The sequence below is a fragment of the Mustela nigripes genome, chromosome 10 (assembly GCF_022355385.1).
Source record: "Mustela nigripes isolate SB6536 chromosome 10, MUSNIG.SB6536, whole genome shotgun sequence".
NCBI classification, from domain to species: domain Eukaryota; kingdom Metazoa; phylum Chordata; class Mammalia; order Carnivora; family Mustelidae; genus Mustela; species Mustela nigripes.
The window spans coordinates 29012050-29036117 of record NC_081566.1 but is presented as its reverse complement, the minus strand read 5'-3'; the positions used below and the strand labels follow the sequence as shown (position 1 = coordinate 29036117).

At 39.1% G+C, this 24068-nt stretch overlaps 1 protein-coding gene and 1 pseudogene across 3 annotated transcripts in view; one reads left to right on the top strand and one right to left on the bottom strand.

Moving 5' to 3' along the window:
• Positions 1-24068, bottom strand: part of LIN9 (lin-9 DREAM MuvB core complex component) — a 79078-nt gene that overhangs the window by 32678 nt on the left and 22332 nt on the right. For all 3 annotated transcript variants that reach the window (XM_059412896.1, XM_059412894.1, XM_059412895.1), the window contains 3 exons: positions 12211-12344; positions 10457-10582; positions 4856-5013 (listed from right to left, as the gene is read on the bottom strand). In XM_059412896.1, the coding sequence (XP_059268879.1) occupies positions 4856-5013; positions 10457-10582; positions 12211-12344 (418 nt within the window). The remainder of the gene's footprint in view (positions 1-4855; positions 5014-10456; positions 10583-12210; positions 12345-24068) is intronic.
• On the top strand, positions 17134-18596 carry LOC132026111 (heterogeneous nuclear ribonucleoprotein A3-like; annotated as a pseudogene).

Below are 24068 nucleotides of genomic sequence, written 5' to 3'. Positions count from 1 at the left end.
TCCTATTGTCTTTTCATTTATTTATTAGAATTTCAAAATTAACTTCTCTGTTGGCTTTCTAGGTATGCTTCTTAGCATTTTTTTTAAAAAGTAGGTCCTGCCTGGGTGGCTCAGTTGGTTAAACAACTGACCCTTGATTTTGGCTCAGGTCATGATCTCAAACCCCTGTCCGACTCTGTGCTGGGTGTGGAGCCTGCTTGGGATTCTCTCCGTCCTTCTCCCTCTGCCCCTTCCCCTGCTCACTCTCTCTCTCTAAAGAAAAAAAACTTCTACTAGTTCTCAAAGTATAGCCCCACACCAGCAGCATCAGTATCACTTGGAATCTTGTTAAAATGCAAATTCTCAGGCCCTACCCCTGACCTTCTGAATTAGAAACTAGGTGGGAGGGGCGCCTGGGTGGCTCAGTGGGTTAAAGCCTCTGCCTTCGGCTCAGGTCATGATCCCAGGGTCCTGGGATTGAGCCCCACATCGGGCTCTCTGCTCAGCAGGGAGCCTGCTCCCTCCTCTCTCTCTGCCTGCCTCTCTGCCTACTTCTGATCTCTGTCTGTCAAATAAATAAATAAAAAATCTTAAAAAAAAAAAAAGAAACTAGGTGGGAGGAAGGGGTCTGGCAATCTGTGTTTCATCCACCTCTCCAGGTAATTCTGATGCACCCTGAAGGTTTTGAACTTCAATACTCTACAGATCAGAATACCCAATCTTTACCTACTATGGTCTATTCACAGTCAATACTGTATGCTCTCATAACAAATTCAAGAACCTTGCAACACGACTGTTCCATTTTACATATGTGCCATTTTCCGTGAAAATTTCTTCTCCTCTCTGTAGATCTGAGGTTCCATCTGGTATCATTTCCCTTCAATCTGAAAAATATCTTTTGGCACTACTTTTGGCATATTTTTTTATGTAAAGTCAGCTACCATTCATAAATTTTCCTCTTATGTAATATGTTGCTTTTCTATGACTGCTTTCAAGATTTTCTTTGTAGTTTTTCTGTATGGTATGTTGGGGCTTTGCAAACATGTGGGTTATCTGGGTTGGGTTCAGAGTATCTTGGATCTGTACCTTTTAATTTAATTTTAAAAAATTAAATGTGGGAATATTTTATCCTTTGTCTTCTTCTGTTTGTTTCCCTGTGCCATGTGTCTTTCCTCTCCTTTTAGGAACTCTATACATCTGTGAAATTGCTTAACATTGTCCCAGAGGCCTCTGAGGCTCTACCACAGTTTTTCCCAGTTTTGTCTGCTGCTCTCACAGTGGGATAATGTCTATGGATATATTCTTAGGTTCACTCACCCTTGCTTTTACTATTTCTGATCTGTTTTGAAGCCCATTAAGAATTTTTCTTTTCAGATACTATACTTTTCACTTCTAAATTTGTTATACCTAAATAATTCCTCTTTATCTCTGAGATTTCTCCACTAATTATGACCACATTTATATTAAGTTCATAACAAACATTTTTTTTTAAGATTTTATTTATTTATTTGACAGAGAGATCACAAGTAGGCAGGGAGGCAGGCAGAGAGAGAAGAGGAAGCAGGCTCTCCCCAGAGCAGAGAGCCCAAAGTGGGGCTCGATCCCAGGACCCTGGAATCATGACCTGAGCGGAAGGCAGAGGCTTTAACCCACTGAGCCACCCAGGCACCCCCATAACAAACATTTTGAAGCCACTGCTAGTTCCAATATCTTAGCCATCTCAGCATCGAATTCTACTGATGGCTTTTTGACTACAGAACCTGTGTTCGTGTTCCTACATAGGTTTAATAATTTTGTATTGCACGCTAGACAGTATGCTGAACTACTTCTGGTAGATAAAAAATTACTGGCAGATTTCTTGGCCCTACCATGCTTCCTCTTATTATTATTCTGTTTCAGTTATAAACTAAATTTAGACCATCTTTCCTCCATAATGAGGTCTTTGAATTTCATATAATTTTCATGTGTCACAATATATTATTACTAGGATTTTTTTTCTTCAGCCATGGGTGGCTCAGTCTGTTAAGCATTTGCCTTTGGCTCACATCATGATCTCAGGGTCCTGGGATTAAGCCCTGAGTTGGGTTCCCTGATCGCAGGGAACCTACTCTCTCTCCTCCCTGCTTGTGCTCTCTAAATAAATAAATAAGTAAAATTTTAAAAATAAAAATGAAAAAATCTTTCTTTTTTAAAAAATTATTATTATTATTTTAAGATTTTAACTATTTGAGAGAGAGAGAAAGAAACCAGGAGAAGTGGAGGCTCAGGGGGAGAAGCAGACTCTCTGCTAAGCAGGGAGACCGTGGGACTTGATCCCAGGACTCCAGGATCACAATCCGAGCCGAAGGCAGTCGCTTAATCAACTGAGCCATTCAGTTGGTTTTTTCTTAAAATAAAAAAAGAAAAAAAAAAGATTTTATTTATTTGAGAGACAGAGTGTGTATGCATGAGCATGGAGAGGAGCAGAGGGAGAGGGAGAAGCAGACTTCCCTCTGAGCAGTGAGCCTGATGTGGGCTTGATCCAAGGACCCTGAGAGCATGACCTGAGCCAAAGGCAGATGCTTAACCGACTGAGCCACCCAGGTGCCCCAAACTCTTCTCATATATATATTTTTAAGATTTTATTTATTTATTTGGGAGAGCAAGTGAGAGAGAGAGTGCAACAAGCAGGGTAAGGGGCAGAGGGAGAAGCAGACTCTCCACCAAGGGGGGAGCCAGACATGGGGCTTTAACCTGGGACTCCAGGATCATGACCTGAGCCAAAGGCAGAGGCTTAACTGAGCAACCCAGGCACACCCTTTTCTCATATCCTGATACATCCTGTCCAATCTATTCTCCATTACAATGAGAATACCTACTTACAGACCCTCCATAAAACTGCCAGTGCTTAAAATTCTGAAACAATTAACTTTTATGTCATTCCATGCATTCGGACACTTCTCTGATTTGTAGTTGTACTACAGACTTTATATCTGTACTTGTTTATATGGTGTTTTGTTTTTATTAATTATTTTTTAAAGATTTTATTTATTTATTTAACAGAGATCATAAGTAGGCAGAGAGGTGGGCGGGGGAGAGAGGAGCAGGCTCCCCACTGAGCAGAGAGCCTGATGCAGGGCTTGATCTCAGGACACTGAGATCATGACCTGAGCCGAAGGCAGAGGCTTAACCCACTGAGCCACCCAGATGCCCCATATGGTGTTTTAGAACTAATGTATTTTTTCAAGTCTACAATCTCCTCCTCACTTAATTTCTTTTTCTTTTAAATTAATTAATTAATTAATTTGCACAGACAGAGAGATCACAAATAGGCAGAGAGGCAGGCAGAGAGAAAGAGAGAGAGAGAGAGAAGCAGGCTTTCCGTTGAGCAGAGAGCCCAACATGGGGCTCCATCCCAGGACCCTGGGATCATGACCTGAGCTGAAGGCAGAGGCCCTAACCCACTGAGCCACCCAGGTGCCCCTCCTCACTTAATTTCTAATCTCATCCCCAGATTAATTTTATTGACAGAGAGATCATCTATAACTTTTTTTTTTTTAAGATTTTATTTATTTATTTGATAGACAGAGATCACAAGCAGACAGAGAGGCAGGCAGAGAGAGAGGAGGAAGCAGGCTCCCTACTGAGCAGAGAGGCCGATGCGGGGCTTGATCCCAGGGCCCTGGGACCATGACCCAAGCCGAAAGCAGAGGCTTTAACCCACTAAGCCACCCAGGTGCCCCCCATCTATAACTTCTGTACATGGTTAAGCCTGTCATGGTAAGTTATGACCAAATCTATTCTTCTCTTTTCTACCTGGATTTCATGTGCAAGATACAGTCTCCTCTCTTTTGTCTGCCTTTTCTCTTAATTACCCATTTTTATAATATACTAGAAACATGTACCACTTTTATAACCAGGAAAAGTGATATTAATATGTAACTCAAGGTTACCTTTCCTCCAGAAAATATTCTTTGATAAATCCAACCACTGTTTAATCCCTTTCAGTGCAGTTACTAATCTACCTATTCACTTAACACCTCGTTATTTCCTGTGTTACAAAAATTGTAATTTTAGTTTACTAAATTATTAAGGCTTAACCTACACTTGGAGTTTTGGTGGTACTTTCCTTCCACATCATAACTGAACAGAACAGAAAGACTCACATCTATAAGTTGACAGAATTTACACCCTTAAATTAAAATGCTGAGCAAACTACCTACTGAATAATTACTATTCAGTCATTAGAAATGGACTATCCCTAAACCCAAAGAGCACAAAAACAATGGTATTTGTGAGTTAACTGTTTAAGATTGGTTAGAAAAGAAAAGAAATGATGTGAAAGCAAAAGACAGGACAATTTAAAATTTTAGAAATTCAAACAATGTCTAGCCATGCTTATTCCAGTGAATTTTAAATTTCATCTTTGTGGCAGTTTGCTTTAGTTTACGTTGTAGTAGACACTGCTTTGAACCAGTACGCTTTCTCCCAAGCAGCTTAAAAACCAGATGCCACAGATGAAGAAATAATAACTTCTACAGTACACTGCTATAGAACTATAGTTTAAGCTTTTATTATTTTTTTTTAAGATTTTATTTATTTATTTGACAGACAGAAATCACAAGTAGGCAGAGAGACAGGCGGGGTGTGGGGGTGGGAAGCAGGCTCCCTGCCAAGCAGAGAGCCTGATGTGGGGCTCTATCCCAGAACCCTGAAACCATGACCTGAGCTGAAGGCAGAGGCTTAAACCACTGAGTCACTCAGGCATTCCTAGCTTAAGTTTTTAAAATTTAAAAGCCACTTGTCTAGTGGTTATCTAGCAGTTATCTTGGTGAAAAATTATAGAGCAAAAAAAAAAATTATAGAGCAAAATGGTAATGAGGTTATGTTCACTTACCTGTAACTTTGGTTCCAATAACCAGGGGCAAAGGAATTTCATCTGGGAGATCTTTGAATTGGGAAACATCTGCAACTTTCCTTTGTTGTAAGAGCCTTATTTTCTGTCGTTTCTGTTTTAATGCTGATCTCTCTTCCTCAAAAAATGCAGAAGAACATCTAGAATAAATTATAAAAATCATATAAACTGATAACTATCCTATACAAACACTTGAAATCAGGGGGCCCCCGGTGACAAGTCAGTTGAGCATCTGACTCTTAGTTTTGGCTCAGGTCATGCATGATCTCAGAGTCGTGAGATCAAGGCCCAGGTCAGACTCCGAGCTCGGCAAGGGGTCTACTAAAATTTCTTTCTCCCTCTGTCCCATCGCACACTCACTCGCACTCTCTCTCTCTCTCTCAAAAGTGAATAAATCTTTAAAAAAAAAAAACCAAAATACAAAACTTGAAATCAGACCACCCATCTCACCATTCCTTCTTTTCCTCTCTTTGGAGTAATATATTTAAGAATGAGTTCTTAGAAATAATAATTCTTTCCCTTCAAAGTAAATTATATATTTTTAAAAATGGGACTTTGCAAGAGTTATAGAGTTATAAGCAAATCTACATTATCCTTTCCTACACAGCAGGAGGATTTGTTCACCATTCTTTGACAACACTGCATCTGGATCCCAGGTCTCCTCCTGGGATGAAGTTCAATTTTAATATTCTGTTCAGAAGAACATGATATTTTCCCTGTGACCCAGTGAGCACACCAATAAAGAACTAAAGATGAGGCTTACTTCTGTGTAAATGTTTAACTATACTTCCTGCCTTAAAGCATAAATACTGAATTTACTCTTATCTTTAGGGCCTATCTTACTTCTATTTTCAAATACTGGGATGAACCAAAGTAACTTAAACATAGCTTTGTGCCACAAAATATATATCTGTAAAACCATCATCACAGACAAGATCACGAACATCTGAAAACATCGATCACTCCCCAAAGTTTCCTTGTGGCACTTTATTATCCTTCCTTCACAATCCTCCCACTCCTATATCTCCACTGCTCAAGCAATCACTAAGTTGCTTTCTGTCATTTTAGCTTCTATCTTCTAAAATTTTATATAAACAATATCATCTAGTATGAACTCTTCCGTCAGGCTTCTTTCACTCAGCATAATTATTCTAAGAATAATCCATTTTCTCATATGCATCAGTGGTTCATTCTTTTTATTGGAGAATAGTAACCTTTTCTTTGAATGTGTCGTAATTTGTTTACCCATTCTCCTACTGGTGGATATTTGTGTTGTTTCCAGTTTGGGATCATTACAACAAAGTTGCTATGAACATTTCTGTATAGGTTTTTGTATAAATATATGCTTTAATTTCTCTTAACTAAACACCTAGAAATAGAATGGCGAGGTCATATGGTCAGTGCATGTTTAACCTTTTAAGAAACAAAAGAAGTCAAATATTACCAAAGATGATATACAGATGACAAGCCACTTTAATGCTCACCATACTATGTCATTAGGGAAATATAAATAAAGTGAGACATTACTACAAATCTATTAGAATGACCAAAATCTAGAACACAGACAACACCAAATGTTGGCAAGGATGTGGAACAACAGAAACTCTTGTTCATTCTTGTGGGAATGCAAAATGGCGTGGACACCTTGGAAGAGAGTTTGGTGGTTTCTTATAAAACTATACAGTCTTATCATACAATCCAGCAACCATACTCTTGGTATCTACCCAGATGAGCTAAAAACTTATGTCCACACCAAAACATTACCATGGATGTTTACACCAGTTTACTCATAACTGGCAAAACTTCGAAGCAACCAAAATGTCTCTTAGTGAGTGGATAAAAAAATAGAGGAGTATATTCAGACAATGGAATATTATTCAGCGCTAAAAAGGATGAACTATCAAGCCATGAAAAGATACAGAGGAACCTGAAATGCATATTACTAAGTGAAAGAGGCCAATCTGAAAAGGCCACATATGGTATGATTCCAACATATGACATTCTGGAAAATGCAAAACCCTGGAGACAGTCAAAATGACCAGCAGTTGCCAGGAGTTGGGGCCCTAGGGAGAAAAAGGAATAAGTGGAGCATAAAAGATTATCAGAGCAGTAAAAATACTGTATATGACATGATAATGATAGATCTATGTCATTATACATTTTTCAAAACCTACAGATAACAATACTAAGAGTAAACCCTAATGTAAACCATGGATTTAGGGGATTATGATAAACTGATATAGACTCATCAACTTTCACAATGTATCACTGCGGTGGAACATACCAATAGGGGGAAGGCTGTGCATCTCTGAGGGCAGGGAGTATATAAGAAATCTCTCTATCGTTCTCTCAATTTTGTTGTGAACCTAAAATTCTCTAAAAAAAAAAATTGACTGAGCCACCCAGGCACCCTTAATCTTGTAAATTTTAGACATTATGGGTTCATTTGCATTTTTCTATTGATCAAATATTGACTACTTTCTCTAGTATTTATTTGATATCCTTACATCTTTGGTGAAGCATCCATTCAAATCATTTAGGAATTTGTTAATTGGGTTTATACTTTTTTGTATTTTTTTCATTGACATGAAAACGATACCCGGCATTATATTAGTTTCAGGTGTACAACGTAAGGAGCTGACAATTTTTCTACACCATTCAATACTGACCAAATAAATGCAGTCAAAACCTGCCACGAAATGTTATTACAATATTATTGACTATTCCCTATGCTGTGCTTTTTTTTTCATTTCCATGAATTATTATTTTTTTTTACAATTATTTATTTATTTGACAGAGAGAAAGATCATAAGTAGGCAGAGAGGCAGACAGAGAGAGAGGAGGGAGCAGGCTCCCCACCGAGCAGAGAGCCTAATGTGGGCCTTGATCCCAAGACCCTGAGACCACGACCCGAGCTGAAAGCAGAGGCTTAACCCACTGAGCCACCGAGGCACCCAAATTATTCTTTTTATAACCAGAATTTTATACCTCTTAATTCCCTGTACTTATTTCACCCACCTCCCCTCAGGTAACCACCAGTTTGTGCTCTGTATTTAAGAGGTTTTTAAAAAATTTTTTGACCTTTTTTTCCATTTTCTTTCTTTTTTTCTTTTTTAAAGATTTTATCTACCTATTTGATAGAGCAAGTGAGATAGCACAAGCAGGGGGAGCAGTAGAGGGAGAGCGAGAAGCAGGCTCCCTGCTGAGCAGAAAGCCTAATTCAGGGCTCTCCTGGGATCATGACCTGAGTCAAAGGCAGACGCTCAACTGACCTAGCCACCCAGGTGCCCCTTTTCTTCTTTTAGTTTCTTTTTTTTTTTTTTTTTAAGATTTTATTTATTTATTTGACAGAGATCACAAGTAGGCAGAGAAGCAGGCAGAGAGAGATGAGGAAGCAGGCTCCCCGCTGAGCAGAGAGCCCGATGCGGGGCTCGATCCCATGACCCTGGGATCATGACCTGAGCCGAAGGCAGAGGCTTCAACCCACTGAGCCACCCAGGCGCCCCTTCTTTTAGTTTCTATACATGAGTGAATCATATGATTTTGTCTTTCTTTGTCTGACTTATTTCACTCAGCATAATACACTCAAGATCCATTCCCGTTGTTGCAAATGGCAAGATTTCATTCTTTTTATGGTAATATCCAGTGTGTGTTTGTGTGTGTGTGTAACACGCCCACATTCTTGTAAATGAGGGAACTATTAAAAACATCATCAGCAACGTCATGTGTTAAAACAGAAATAAAATATTATCAGTTCAATTAAAGGTTCTCCTTGCATTTCATCACTATCTATAGAAATCATTAAAATTAAATTGTTTCTACTTGCCCTAGTCATTTTTTGGATTTTTGCACCATCTAAAGTGAAAAAGTCTTGGGTACCTGGGTAGCTCAGTCATTAAGCATCTGCCTTCACCTCAGGTCATGATCTCAGGGTCCTGGGATGAAGCCCCACGTTGGGCTCCCTGCTGGGCGGGAGGCCCGCTTCTCCCTCTCCTACTCCCTCTGTTTGTGTTCCCTCTCTCACTGTCTCTCTCTGTCAAATAAATAAATAAATAAAATCTTTTAAAAAAAATTTTTAAATAAACTGAGAAAGTCTTGTACCTGATTTTACTAGGCAGAGAGATGTTATATGAGAACTAATAATCTAACAGATTCCAAAACTTCACTCAAAAGTCATATCAGGTTCTCCAATGTGTTAGAAAGCAAGATATCACTGTAAAAGGAAAAGTCATTTCACATGAAAAGTAATTATCAGAAAATAACATATCGGATAGGTTGACTTGATTTTTCTTTCTGGGGATTTGTTTTTTTGAGATAACCTGTGTTTTTATTTTATTGAGGTATAGTAGACATATAACACTCTATGTAACCTTCAGGTGTAAAACAGTGGGATTCAGTATTTGTATATATTGTGAAATGACCACTGCACTAAGTCTTGTTAACATCTGACACCATATGTAGTTAGAACATTTTTTTCCTTGGGATGAGAACTTTTCAGACCCACGGTCAGCAATTTTCAAATACATGTTACAGTATTATTAACTGTAGTCATCACACTGTCCACTACACTTCAGGACTTACTTTTATAACTGCAAGTCTGTACCTTTTGATCCCCTTCACTTATTTCTCCTACCCCCTTATCCTGTTTTTATATAAAGTAAGACACGCAGTTGTAAGAAGGCTTTTGCAGTGATAAACAGTTTTTAAAAGGATAATAACAATGTAGGGATACCCTGAGAGCCTCATTAAATATTGTTACCTCCTGAAAAACATGGATGTAACCGCCCACATCCACTTATACATGGGGTTTTTTTTTGACAAATGCAGTGCGGTACTGTAAACATATATTCCATTCCTTACAATCTTCGCAATACCATGTTCTATTCTCTAGCTTACTTTATTGTAAAAACACAGTATATAATATACATGACATACAAAATATGTGTAACTGTTTATGTTATCAGTAAGGCTTCCAGTCAATAACAAACTACTAGTAGTTAGGTTTTTGGAGAGTCAAAAGTTTTATGTAGATTTCTGACTGCAGGGTTGGCATCCCTAATCCCACACATTGTTAAAGGATCAGCTATATTTTCTAGTGCCCTCTTAAAGTATTTTTTGGGGGCACCTGGGTGGCTCAGTGGGTTAAGCCTCTGCATTCAGCTCAGGTCATTATCTCAGGTTCCTAGGACCGAGCCCCACATTGGGCTCTCTGCTGAGCAGGGAGCCTGCTTCCCCCTCTCTCTCTGCCTGCCTCTCTGCTGACTTGTGATCTCTGTCAAATAAATAAATAAAATCTTTTTAAAAAATAAATAAAATATTTTATGGAACATAGTGGGCATAGACAATGTAAGAAAATTATATACAAAGCCTGTAATTTGAACAAAAATGGAATTGTATATTTAAGATGCATAGGTATAAAAAGCACCTACCTGAAAGCTGGTTAACAGGATATATTTAAGATATAATTATTCTGAAAAAGAGTGTCTCAGTACTAGTCTTTGTGATGATGAAAAAGAATCAATGTGGTAATTACACTACAAACTAAATTACTGATTTCATTTTTAATAAAAATATTATTTTTACCTCCGTGGTTTTCCCATAAGGCGCCTGATTTTTCCCCATTCTACTCTTGTTAACTTTCTTGTTTTTAAATTCGGAAAGGATTCCTTCAGACACACACAGAAGTCATTATCACCTTCAAACAGTGGCCTATAAAACAGAAATGGTATTTTAATGGTTAAGACATGATAAGTTACTTCAGGGTCATAAATTTCAAAATATGCTTTCTAATTTTCAGCATTATACTCAACACCAAGTGCCATCTTTCACTTCTGCCCAGAACATATACAAAACAGGCACAAAGGGCGCCTGGGTGGCTCAATGGGTTAAGCCTCTGCCTCTGGCTCAGGTCATGATCTCAGGGTGCTGGGATCAAGTCTCACATCAGGCTCTCTGCTCAGCAGGGAGCCTGCTTCCCCCTCTCTCTCTGCCTGCTGCTCTGCCTCGTTGTGATCTCTTTCTCTCTCTGTCAAATAAATAAATTTAAAAAAGAAAATTAAAAAAAAGAAAATAGGCACAAATTCAAAGCTAAAACTAAAAGTGTTATATCTGTGAAACAACCAATGTATACAAGTTACTCAAGAAATACTGACTGTGCTGGAGATTCCAGGAGACACTGATTTTTGCTAAATCTCATGTATGAGTACATCCTCGTATATCCTAGCACTGTCCTTATATCCAGTGAGGACAAACAATGTTAGCTACAATTTATTTTTTCCCAAATACCAACACCATGGAGTCCTCCTTGAGATTAAATCAATTTTAGAAAACTGTAGGCCTCTCCAGGATTAGGTCATGATCCCAGGGTCCTGGCATTGGGCTCCCTGCTCAAAGGGGAGTCTGCTTCTCCCTCTCCCTCTGCCCCTCCCCTGTCTTGGTTTTCTCTCTCTTGCTCTCAAATAAATGAATAAAATCCTTAAAAAAAGAAAAAAGAAAAGAAAAAAAAAGAAAGAGAAAAGAAAGACTATTCTAAATATTTTACTGAATCATTTGTACCATTAGTAACTGCTTCTCTACCAACATACTAGCATTTAAAATCTCAAGATGTAGAGGGGCGCCTGGGTGGCTCGGTGGGTCAAGCAACTGCCTTCGGCTCAGGTCATGATCCCAGGGTCCTGGGATCGAGCCCCACTTCAGGCTCTCTGCTCAGCAGGGGGCCTGCTTCCTCCTCTCTCTCTGTCTGCCTCTCTGCCTACTTGTGATCTCTGTCAAATAAATAAATAAAATCTTTTAAAAAATAAAATAAAATCCCAAGATGTATAAAACACATCTTGTCTAGGGGTGCCTGGGTGGCTTAGTCAGTTAAGCATCCGACTCTTCATTTCAGCTCAGGTTATCCGGGGTCCTGGGATCAAGCTCTGCATCGGGCTCCCTGTTCAGCAGGGAGTCTGCCTCTCCCCCTTCCTCTCTCCCCGCTTATGCTCTAAAATAAATAAATAAATAAATAAATAAATAACTTAAAAAAAATAAAAGGAAAAACCTTTCTTGTTCATTATAAATATGGGAACTCTGTTCTAAAGCCTCTCTACTCCATGGCCTTTGTAAATTATAATACGGATTATATTTTCATTTGAGTTTTCACAAAAATGTATAACCACTTCTGTGAAAGGAGAAGGAGAAAAGCAAACTGTGAGGAATGGATATGGCTCAAAGTAGAATGAAGAAAAAAAAATCGGGGAAAAAAAGAATCAAAACAGACCTACAGAAAACAAAACAGCTTATAATGTTTGAGAATTTCTGGTTCAGGTGACACCCACGACGTAAACCATGATACGTACTTATCTATATTTGAGTAGAACCATTCATATATGCACCATTTATGTGCTTTGGGAAGCTTGAGAAGGTTGCGTAATCGGAAACCAATCTTCTGTGAGGCTTTCTTATCTGGTGTGGACATTGTTGCTGTAAATTTCTATACAATAAAAAAAACAGACATTAATTACAGGTTCATCAGGTAAAAATGAACATCCATAATGTCAAATACATTTGTAAAAAGGCAGATTATCATTAAGTGCTCAAAAAGATACAACAGCATAAATTATTTTGTTATTTAATAAACATTCTGAGTATTTCTTATAAAGGTAAAGCCTCCAAGGAAGGTGAAATCATTTGCCCCCACCATGTTTACACTGAGATACAATTTCAATTTATGTACATAGGAAGAAGGTAATTGTGGACTCCTGGGTGCCTCAGTTGGTTAAGCAACTGCCTTCAGCTCAGGTCATGATCCCCGAGTCCTGGGATGGAGTTCCACATTGGGCTCCCAGCTCCATGGGGAGTCTGCTTCTCCCTCTGACCTTCTCCCCTCTCATGCTCTATCTCAAATAGATAAATAAAATCTCAAATAGATAAATAAAATCTTAAAAAAAAAAAAAAAAAGAAGGTAATTGTGACAGAGAGAGAAAATGCAAACGAACAACCACCAGGCCCAGAAGTTTTCACCAGTGAATTCTGTATCAATCACAGCACCAATGCTATTAAAATGTTTTAATTCAATGAAAAAAAAAAAGAGAGAGCTTCCCAACTTTTTTTTTTTTTAAGATTTTATTTATTTATTTGACAGAGAGACAGTGAAAAAGGGAACACAAGCAGGGGGAGTGGGAGAGGGAGAAGCAGGCCTCCCGCCAAGCAGGGAGGCGGATGCCCGGCTGGATCTCTGGACCCTGGGATCATGACCCCAGCAGAAGGCAGACGCTCAACGTCAGCCACCCAGGCACCTCACTTCCCAACTATTTTTATAAAGACAGCATAAGCAGATAAAATCTACCGAAGGATAATAAAAGAAAATGTCAAAAAATATCACTTGTTTGCATGACTTTGTTTTTTAAAGATTTTATTTATTTTTTTGAGAGAGAGAGAGAGAAAGAGAGAACATGAGAGGGGAGGTCAGAGGGAGAAGCAGACCGAGACCACCTGCAGAGCCAGGAGCCCGACAACGGGATCCCAGGACTCTGGGACCCCAAACTGAGCCGAAGGCAGTGGCTCAACAAACTGAGCCACCCAGGCGCCCCCCTCTTTTTAAAAAGATTTTTATTTATTTATTTGACAGACAGAGATCGCAAGTAGACAGAGAGGCAGGCAGAGAGAGAGGAGGAAGCAGGCTCCCCGCCGAGCAGAGAGCCCAACACAGGGCTTGATCCCAGGAACCTGGGATCACGACCTGAGCCAAAGGCAGAGGCTTTAAACCACTGAGCCACCCAGGTGCCCTTTTATTTATTTATTTTTTAAGATTTTATTTATCTGGAAGAGAGAGACCCCACGAGTCGGGGGCGAGAGGGTGGGAGAGGGAGAAGCAAACTCTGTGCTGAGCAGGGAGCCCAAGGCAGGGCTTAATCCCAGGACCTTGCCATATTATCTAAAACAATCTAAAATTCAATGCAATTCCTATGAAAATTCCAATTTTTCACAGAAGTAGAACATCCTAAAATTTGTATGGAAGCACAAAAATCCCAAATACCCAAAGCAATGTTGAGAATGAAGAACAAAGCTGGAGGCATCAAGCTCCCTAATTTCAAACTACATTACAAGCTATAGTAATCAAAATAGTATCATATTAACAAAAGCAGATACACAGATCAATAAAACAGAATAGAGAGCCCAGAAATAAATGCATGCATATGTGGTCAATTAATTTACAACAAAGGAGGCAAGAATATACAATGAAGAAAGGATATCTTTAATAAATGGTGTTGGGAAAACCGGACTGTCACATACAAAAGAATAAAACTAGACAGTATCTTACACTATACACAAAACTATACTAAAGACTTGGGGCCCATGGGTGGATCAGTCAGTTAAGCATCCAACTTTGACTTTGGCCCAGGTCATGATCTCAGGATCATGAGATCAAGTGCCACGTGGGCTCCTCTCCCTCTCTAAAAATATAAGAAAAAATAAATAAAAAAAAAATAGATTAGGGGCACCTGGGTGGCTCAGTGGGGTTAAGCCTCTGCTTCAGCTCAGGTCATGCTCTCAGGGTCCTGGGATCGTGCCCCATGTTGGGGGCAGGGGTCTCTGCTCAGTGGGAAGCCTGCTTTCCCACACCCCACTCTGCCTGCCTCTCTGCCTACTTGTGATCTTTGTCTGTCAAATAAATAAATAAAATCTTAAAAAAAAAAAGATTAAAGACTTAAATGTTAAGACCTGAAACCATAAAATCTAGGAAAATATATAAGTGGTTAGCTCCTAGACACTGGTCTTGGTGATGATTTTTTTGACACCAAAAGCAAAGGCATCCAAAAAAAAAAAAGAAAAGAAAAATTAATAAGTGGGGCTATACCAAACTAAAAACCTTCTGCACAGCAGAAAAAACCATCAACAACATGAAAAGGCAATCTACAGAATAGGTAAAAATATCTGTGAATTGTAAATTTGACAGTTAGTATCCAAAATATATAAAAACTCATACAACTCAATAGTAAAAAACCAATCCAATTAAAAAATGGGCAAAGTATCTGAAGAGACATCTTCCCAAAGACATATAGATGGCCAACAGGTGCATGAAAAGGTGCTCAGCCACTCATCAGGGAAATGCAAATCCAAAATGGGATATCACCTCATACCTTTCACAATGACTAGAATCAAAAGGTTAAGAAATAACAAGTGTTGGTGCAAATGTGGAAAAAAGGGAACCCTCATGCAGTGTTGGTGGGAATGTAAATTGGTGAGGCCACCGTGGAATACAGTAAGGAGGATCCTCAGATAATTAAAAATAGAACTACCTTATAATTCAATAATTCCACTGCTGGGAATTTATCTGAAGCAAACAAAAACACTAACTTGAGAAGATATCTGCATGCCAATGCTCCTGAAGTATTATTTACAACAGTCAAGACATGGAAGCAACCTAAGTGTTCATTAATGGATGAATGGATAAAGAGGATGTGGTATATATATACATATACATACACTCACACACACACACTCTCTCTCTCTCTCTCTCACACACACACACACACACACACACACTAGAATATCATTCAGCTATAAAAAAGGAATGAAACCTTGCTGTTTGCAGTAATATGAATGGGCCGTGAGGGCATTATGCTAAGTGAAATAAGTCAGAGAAAAACAAAAAACCTCCCCTGAGAAACAAAACAGACCAAAGCAAACAAACAACAAAAAAACATACAATACACAATGCAAACTCATAAATACAGAGAGCAGACTGGTGGTTGCTGGGAAGGAAGGAGTAAAATGAGTTGAAAGGGGTCAAAAGGTACAAACTTACAAAGTCATTATGTTGTGGGGATGTAATGCACAGCATGGTGACTACAGTGTATGTTGTATTGCATATTTAAAAGTTGCCAACAGGGGCGCGGGGAGGGGGGGGCTCAGTTGGTGAAGTGTCTGCCTTTGGTTCAGGTCGGGATCCCAGGGTCCTGGGATTGAGCCCTACATTGGGATTCCTGCTCAATGGGGAGGGAGCCTTCTTCTCCCTCACCCACTCCCCCTGCTTGTGTTCCTCTCTTGCTGTGTCTCTGTCAAATAAATAAAATCTTTAAAAAAATAAAAAATAGAAGTTGCTAACAGATTTTAAAGGTTCTTATCATGAGAAAAAAAGTTTGTAACTGTGGTGACAGATGTTAACTATATACTTAATGTGGTCATTTCATCATGTATACAAATATCAAATCATTATGTTGTGTACCTGAAACATGTAATGTTCTGTCAATGTTATCTCAAATTTTTAAAAGCTTTTAAAAAAGGTACCGGATAAACATCATCAGAACATCAAAAGAATACAACACAATCAGGTGGAATTTGTGTCCAGAACGAAAGGGTGGTCCAGTATTAGAAAATTACTGAGACTGTCATTATTAATGAATAAAAACAATAAAAATCATGTGGTCACCTCTACTGGTGCTAAAGATACTGGATAAAATTCAATATTCATTAACAAAAACTCAACAGAATTAGACAGAATGACTAAAAATATACAATATGTCAAAAGTTAAATGATACAGTTAAAGCAGTGCCTGGGGTAGGGGAGGCAGGAGAGGGGTTAGTTTATTAGGTAAATGCCTATATTAGAAAAAGACAAAGATCTCAAATAAATAACCTGTTCTTCTTAAGAATAAGAAGCTAGAAAAAAAAGAGCAAAGAAAACCCAATGCAAGTAGAAAGAAGGAAATAAAAATTAAAGCAGAGATAAGTGAAATAGAAAAATAAGAGACAAAATGATGAAAACAAAATTTTTTTTAGGGGCGCCTGGGTAGCTCAGTTGGTTAAGTGGCTGCCTTCAGCTCAGATTATGATCCCAGGGTCCTGGGATGGAGCCCCTCATCAGACTCCTTGCTTAGCAGGGAACCTGCTTCTCCCTCTGCCTGCTCCTCTCCCACTTGTGCTCTCTCTTTCAAATAAGTAAATAAAATCCTAAAAAGAAAATTTCTTTTTTTTTTTTTAAGTTTTATTCATTTATTTGAGAGAGAGAGAGTGCACAGGAGAGAGCAGGGGGAGGGGCAGAGGGAGAGGGACAAGCAGACTCCCTGCTGAGCAGGGAGCCTAAAGCGGGACTCAATCCCAGGACCCCGGGATCATGACCTGAACTGAAGGCAGACATTTAACTGACTGAGCCACCCAGGTGCCAAGAGTTCTTTGAAAATATCAACAAAACTGACAGACCTTTAGCTCTACTGACCAAGAAAACAAAAATAGATGGATACCTTCTTAACCTATAAAATTTATTTCTCCTGATTGAACTCGAGTTGGAAGAGGCGAGTCTGGTCTCAAAATGGAGGGCCATGATCCAAAGGAACCAGAGCAGTTGAGAAAACTGTTTATTGGTGGTTTGAGCTTTGAAACTACAGATGATCGTTTAAGAGAACATTTTGAAAAATGGGGTACACTTACAGATTGTGTGGTGATGAGAGACCCCCAAACAAAACATTCCAGGGGTTTTGGTTTTGTGACTTACTCTTGTGTTGAAGAGGTGAATGCAGCAATGTGTGCCCGACCACACAAGGTTGATGGGCATGTAGTGGAACCAAAGAAAGCTGTTTCTAGAGAGGATTTTATAAAGCCTGGTGCCCATCTAACAGTGAAGAAAATTTTTGTTGGTGGTATTAAAGAAGATACAGAAGAGTATAATTTGAGAGACTACTTTGAAAAGTATGGCAAGATTGAAACCATAGAAGTTATGGAAGACAGGCAGAGTGGAAAAAAGAAAGGATTTGCTTTTGTAACTTTTGATGATCATGATACAGTTGATAAAATTGTTGTTCAGAAATACTATTAATGGGCATAATTGAGAAGTGAAAAATGCCCTTTCTAAACAAGAAATGCAGTCTGCTGGATCACAAAGAGGTCATGGAGGTGGATCTGGCAACTTCATGGGTCATGGAGGGAACTTTGGAGGTGGTGGTAACTTTGGCCGTGGTGGAAACTTTGGTGGAAGAGGAGGCTACGGTGGTGGTGGTGGTGGCAGCAGAGGTAGTTATGGAGGAGGTGATGGTGGATATAATGGATTTGGAGGTGATGGTGGCAACTATGGTGGTGGTCCTGGTTACAGTAGTAGAGGAGGCTATGGTGGTGGTGGACCAGGATATGGAAACCAAGGAGGTGGATATGGAGGTGGTAGTGGAGGATATGATGGTTATAATTAAGGAGGAAACTTTGGAGGTGGTAACTATAATGATTTTGGAAATTATAGTGGACAACAGCAATCAAATTATGGACCCATGAAGGGGGGCAGTTTTGGTGGAAGAAGCTCGGGCAGTCCCTATGGTGGTGGTTATGGCTCTGGTGGTGGAAGTGGTGGATATGGTAGCAGAAGGTTCTAAAAAATTTTCAGAAGAAAAGGGCTACAGTTCTTAGCAGGAGAGAGAGCGAGGAGTTGTCAGGAAAGCTGCAGCTTACTTTGAGACCATTGTCCCAAATGCATTAGAGGAACTGTAAAAATCTGCCACAGAAGGAACGATGATCCATAGTCAGAAAAGTTACTGCAGCTTAAACAGGAAACCCTTCTTGTTCAGGACTGTCATAGCCACAGTTTGCAAAAAGTGCAGCTATTGATTAATGCAATGTAGTGTCAATTAGATGTACATTCCTGAGGTCTTTTATCTGTTGTAGCTTTGTCTTTTTCTTTTTCTTTTCATTACATCAGGTATATTGCCCTGTAAATTATGGTAGTGATACCAGGAATAAAAAATTAAGGAATTTTTAACTTTTCAATATTTGTATAGTTCAGTTTTTCTACATTTTAGTACAGAAACTTTAACAAAATGCAGTTTTGAAGGTGTTTCCTTGTGAGTTAACAAGTAAAGAAGATCATTGTCAATTACTATTTTGTATGAATTTTGCTAAAGTTAACTGTAAAGAAACACCTGCTGACTTGCAGTTTAAGGGGAATCTATTCTCTGCATTTCCAAACCATGAAATGAATGGGCTCTGACATGTGGAGAGAATAGATAATTTGTATGTTTGCAATGTGTTTTAGATAAATAGAATTGGGTATTTAAATTAGCATACTTCTGAATTTAATAGCATTAAGATTTATCTTCAAATGAAAAAAATCTCAAAATTTCTATTTGGTTTTTGTGCATTTTCTTTCAAAATATAATCATATGATTTTAGTGTGTTAGTTTTGCTAAGAGTCCTAGCCATGTTTAGAGCATCTCCATTCTACATTCACCTTGGTCACATGTGAACTGCCATAGTTTTATTTGGGTGTAAAGAATGTCTACTGCCCTTTGTTTAAATTCTGGAAAGTGGCAGTGGATGTTTTCCCTTTCACTTAAAAACCATTCTTAAAAATTTAAAAATACAGGACCACTAAGCGTGCTGTGTCTGAGCAAATTAGTGGCTACCATTTTTTTTCCCCTTCCCGTTTTCAAAGCACAAGAAGCCCATAAATCTTCGGTTATTTTCCTTGGTTTAATATATATATATTTTTGATACAAGCTTTCAGAAGCAAGAGAATAAAAATCATGCGTTGTTGAACCCTTAAAAAAAAAATTTATTTCTCCTCATTCCAATCCAAAAGTCATTATCATATTCAATGCTAAAATACTAAAAACACTGTCATTAAAGTGAGGAATGTGACCAAGATGTTGACAATCACTACAATTTTTAACATTGTTTTGATGGAATTATCCAATAAGAAGAGAAAACAAAATCATTATTTCCGGATGATATGACTGTCCTTGAAAACTCAAGAAAACAGGGGTGCCTGGGTGGCTCAGTCACTAAGCGTCTGCCTTCAGCTCAGGTCAGGATCCCAGGGTCCTGGAATCAAGCTCCGCATTGGGCTCCCTGCTCAGCAGGAAGCCTGCTTCTCCCTCTCCCACTCCCCTGCTTGTGTTCCCTCTCCCAGTATCTCTGTCAAATAAATAAAATCTTAAAAAAAAGAAAAAGAAAACCACCTAACCATTTAAAATAGTAAGAGAACTGGGGTGCCTGAGTGACTCAGTGGGTTAAGCCTCTGCCTTCGACTCAAGTCATGATCTTAGGGTCCTGGGATGGAGCCCCACATCGGGCTCTCTGCTCAGCAGGGAGCCTGCTTCCCTCTCTCTCTCTGCATGCCTCTCTGCCTACTTGTGATCTCTGTATGACAAATTAAAAAAATAAAATCTTTTAAAAAATGAAATAAAATAGTAAGAGAATTGAATAAAGTGGGCAAATACAAAGTCGACATACAAAAATCAGTATCTTAAAAAAAACACCTCTTTTCTCTGTATAAGTAAGAGTTAGTTACAGTAGAACAGAAGATATATCCTGTTTATGAAAGCCAAAATGACAAGCACAAAAGTATCAAAAACCCAGGAATACACTTAATAAATGTTCAAGATCAACATGGGAAAATATTTTGAAGTCCACAGAGGGACAACAAGGCTTGAATTAAACGGAACTAAAACCAGTTCTTGGATAGAGAGTTTCAATGCTACAACTATGACACACAGCATAAATTTATTCATAATATTAGCACAATGCCAAGAAAAATCCTAACAGGATTTTTTCCTAGCCAAGATGATTCTAAAGTACCTATGGAAAAATAAATGTGCAAGAATACTTAGGAAAGGGCACCTGGGTGGCTCAGTGGGTTAAGCCTCTGCCTTTGGCTCAGGTGGTGATCTCAGGGTCCTGGGACCGAACCCTGCATTGGGCTCTCTGCTGAGCAGGGAGCCTGCTCCCCACTCCCACCTGCCTCTCTGCCTACTTGTGATCTCTGTCAAATAAATTAAAAAATAAAAAATAAAAAAAAAATAAAATAAATAAAAAATTTTTAAAAGGATATGTAATAATGTCTTACCAGATGTTAAAACACTACATAAAGTCACATTAAAATAATTTGACACTAGCACATACAGAGACATACTAGACATAGATAGACTCAAAGTCTAGAAATAATCCTAAATACATATAGGAATTTAACTTGTGATACAGGCAGCATTTTAAATCAATGTATAAAGATTACTCACTCAATGTTATCAGACAACTAAGTAGTCCTGGGGGTGGGAGGTGGGGAGACACACACACACAACAAACAAACAAGGTTGCAGTATTACCTCACTCTTAACTCCAAAATAAATTCCAGATGGATTGAAAATTAAAGCGTTAAAAAAAAAGAAACTAATTTGAGTGAATTCAAAAAGTACAAATTTTAGACTAGGAAAGATCTTTCTGAGTAAGTATAAACCAAGAAGTCATAAAAGCAAAGACAGTTTTGACCTTAAGTTTTTTTCAATTCTACATGGTAAAAATACAGAAACAAGGTCAAAAGCCAAACTATAAGCTAAAAAAAATTACAACAAATATAAGCAACCAAAGGCCTAATATTCTTAATTATATACAAAACTCTTACAAATGAATAAGAAAATGACCAAGAATCTAACAGAAAATAGGAAAAAAAAATCTACAGGAAAGAAATCATTTTTAAACATACATGAAAAATACTTCGACATCACTCATAAATAGAATGCTACCTAGAACCAGGGAGATGTGAATACCAGATTGGCAACAACCTACATGTTTGTTCATATACTGAACTGGCAAGCATTTGGGAAAATGGACACTATGATGTATTGTTGGCAGAAAATATAGACCAGGGATGCCTGGGTGGCTCCGTTCGTTGGAAATCTGACTCTTGTCTTCGGCTGGGGTCATGATCTCAGGGTTGTGAGACTGAGGTCCCATAGCAGCCTCTGTGCTCAGCAGGGAGTCCACTTCCCCTATCCCTCTGCTCCCTGCCCCCAACCTCCCCCCCGCCCCCGCTGCCACTTGCCCTAAAATAAATAACTCTTAAAAAATAAATAAATAAAAATAAAGCTGTTAGGACAACAGAAAAAAGGAGACCCAGAGACAGGCCGCAGGTCATCTGTGTGTCAGCCTTCACCTGCCAGCTTTGGGATGGGGAGCAGGTTACTTGCCTCTGTCTGTTTCCTCAGCTGAAAATGGGAAATAAGGCCATAGCCTAGGTCATCAGTTGCCAAAGACTAAATCAAAGTCACATATACGCAGTGCTTAAAACAGAATCTGGGGGCACCTGGGTGCCTCAGTGGGTTAAAGCCTCTGCCTTCAGCTCAGGTCATGATCCCAGGTCCTGGGATCGAGCCCCACACTGGGCTCTCTGCTTAGCGGGAAGCCTGCTTCCCTGCCTCTCTGCCTACTTGTGATCTCTGCCTGTCAAATAAATAAATAAAAATCTTTAAAATTTTAAAAAAAAGAACCAAAAAACAGAATCTGGCACACACTAAGTACTCAATAAAAGTTGGTTTTTACAATTAGTCAGCTCCGGACAGGGCTCCTTAAAGAAACCCACAGAATACAGCAGATTGGGATTAGAAGGGGAAGGGAACAAGCCATGTCATATAAATGAAGATAGAAAGAAATAGGTATGTTAAAAGAAGAAAAGAGAAAACTCATAGGATATAAAAACTTTTCACATATATATATATATATTTTAAAGATTTTATTTATTTGTCAGAGAGAGAGAAGGAGCGAGAGCGAGCACAGGCAGACAGAATAGCAGGCAGAGACAGAGGGAGAAGCAGGCTCCCCGCCGAGCAAGGAGCCCGATGTGGGACTCGATCCCAGGACACTGGGATCATGACCTGAGCCAAAGGCAGCTGCTTAACCAACTGAGCCACCCAGGCGTTCCCAAAAACTTTTCACATATTTGAAGGAGTCTCATATCATGTTTGTCTTATTTGTATCTGTTCCGTATGGCTGGGAAGCAGAAAGCACTTTGCAAACTAGGTCCAGAAGGAATGATGCGCCTGGGGGAAGGACAGTGGACAGAGATGGGGCAGGATGGGTTCACAGTCATCAAGACCAATTTTCTGTAGGTTTGAAAAATTTCCTAATAAATAAAGGGGAGGGGCGCCTGGGTGGCTCAGTCAGTTAAGCATCTGCTAAGGCTCAGGTCATGATCCCAGGGTCTTGAGATCGAGATACCACATTGGGCTCCTTGCTCAGAGGAAAGTTGGCTTCTCCCTCTGCCTCAGCCCCTCCCTGCTTGTGCTCACTCACTCCCTCTCTGTGTCAAAGAAATAAATAAAATATTTAAAATAGGGGCACCTGGGTGGCTCAGTGGGTTAAAGCCTCTGCCTTTGGCTCAGGTCATGATCCCAGGGTCCTGGGATCCAGCCCGGAACTGGGCTCTCTGCTCAGCGGGGAGCCTGCTTCCCCTCTCTCTCTGCCTGCCTCTCTGCCTACTTGTGATCTCTGAATGTCAAATAAATAAATAAATAAATAAATAAAATCTTTTAAAAAAATACAAATAAATAAAATCCAAACTTAAGACATCCAAATTTTCTAATAATACAACACTTCTAAAGTCAATACAAGAAACAGTGGTTATTTATTTAACTATTGCTATAAATATTGCTGGTTACGCCTTTAATTTATTAAGTGCCAAATCCTTGGTACAGAAAAATCACCTTTACTACGACTCCTCCTACTGGATAATTTATACCACTTTTGGAAACAAATGAAAGGGACGTAGGCAATAATTTTATCAGGTATTATAAATTTGACAGGAGAGGGCGCCTGGGTAGCTCAGTGGGTTAAGCCTCTGCCTTCAGCTCAGGTCATGATCCCAGGGCCCTGGGATCAAGCCCCACATGAGGCTCTCTTCTCAGCAGGGAGCCTGCTTCTCCCTCTCTCTGCCTGCCTCTCTGCCTACTTGTGATCTCTCTCTCTCTCTCTCTGTCAAATAAATAAATAAAGTCTTAAAAAAAAGATGTTTTAAAAAAATAAATTTGACATGAGAAAAGTTATACTATTCTTGAAAATAATATTTTCCTTATAAAATTTTCATCCTTTTCTTTGATTCTCACATGTCTACTATGATATTTTTAAGATGCCAAAAGTGGGGGGTGGCGCCTGGGTGGCTCAGTAGGTTAAAGCCTCTGCCTTCAGCTCAGGTCATGATCCCAGGGTCCTGGGATTGAGTTCCGAGTCAGGCTCTCTGCTCAGCAGGGAGCCTGCTTCCTCCTCTCTCTCTGCCTGCCTCTCTGCCTACTTGAGATCTCTGTCAAATAAATAAATAAATAAACCTTTAAAAAAAAAAAGCGAAAAGGGGTTAATAGCCAAAATATATAAAGAACTTATACAAGTCTAAAATAAATAAATGAATATATTTTTAATTAAAAAAAAAAAAAAGGAGGCGCCTGGGTGGCTCAGTGGGTTAAGCCCT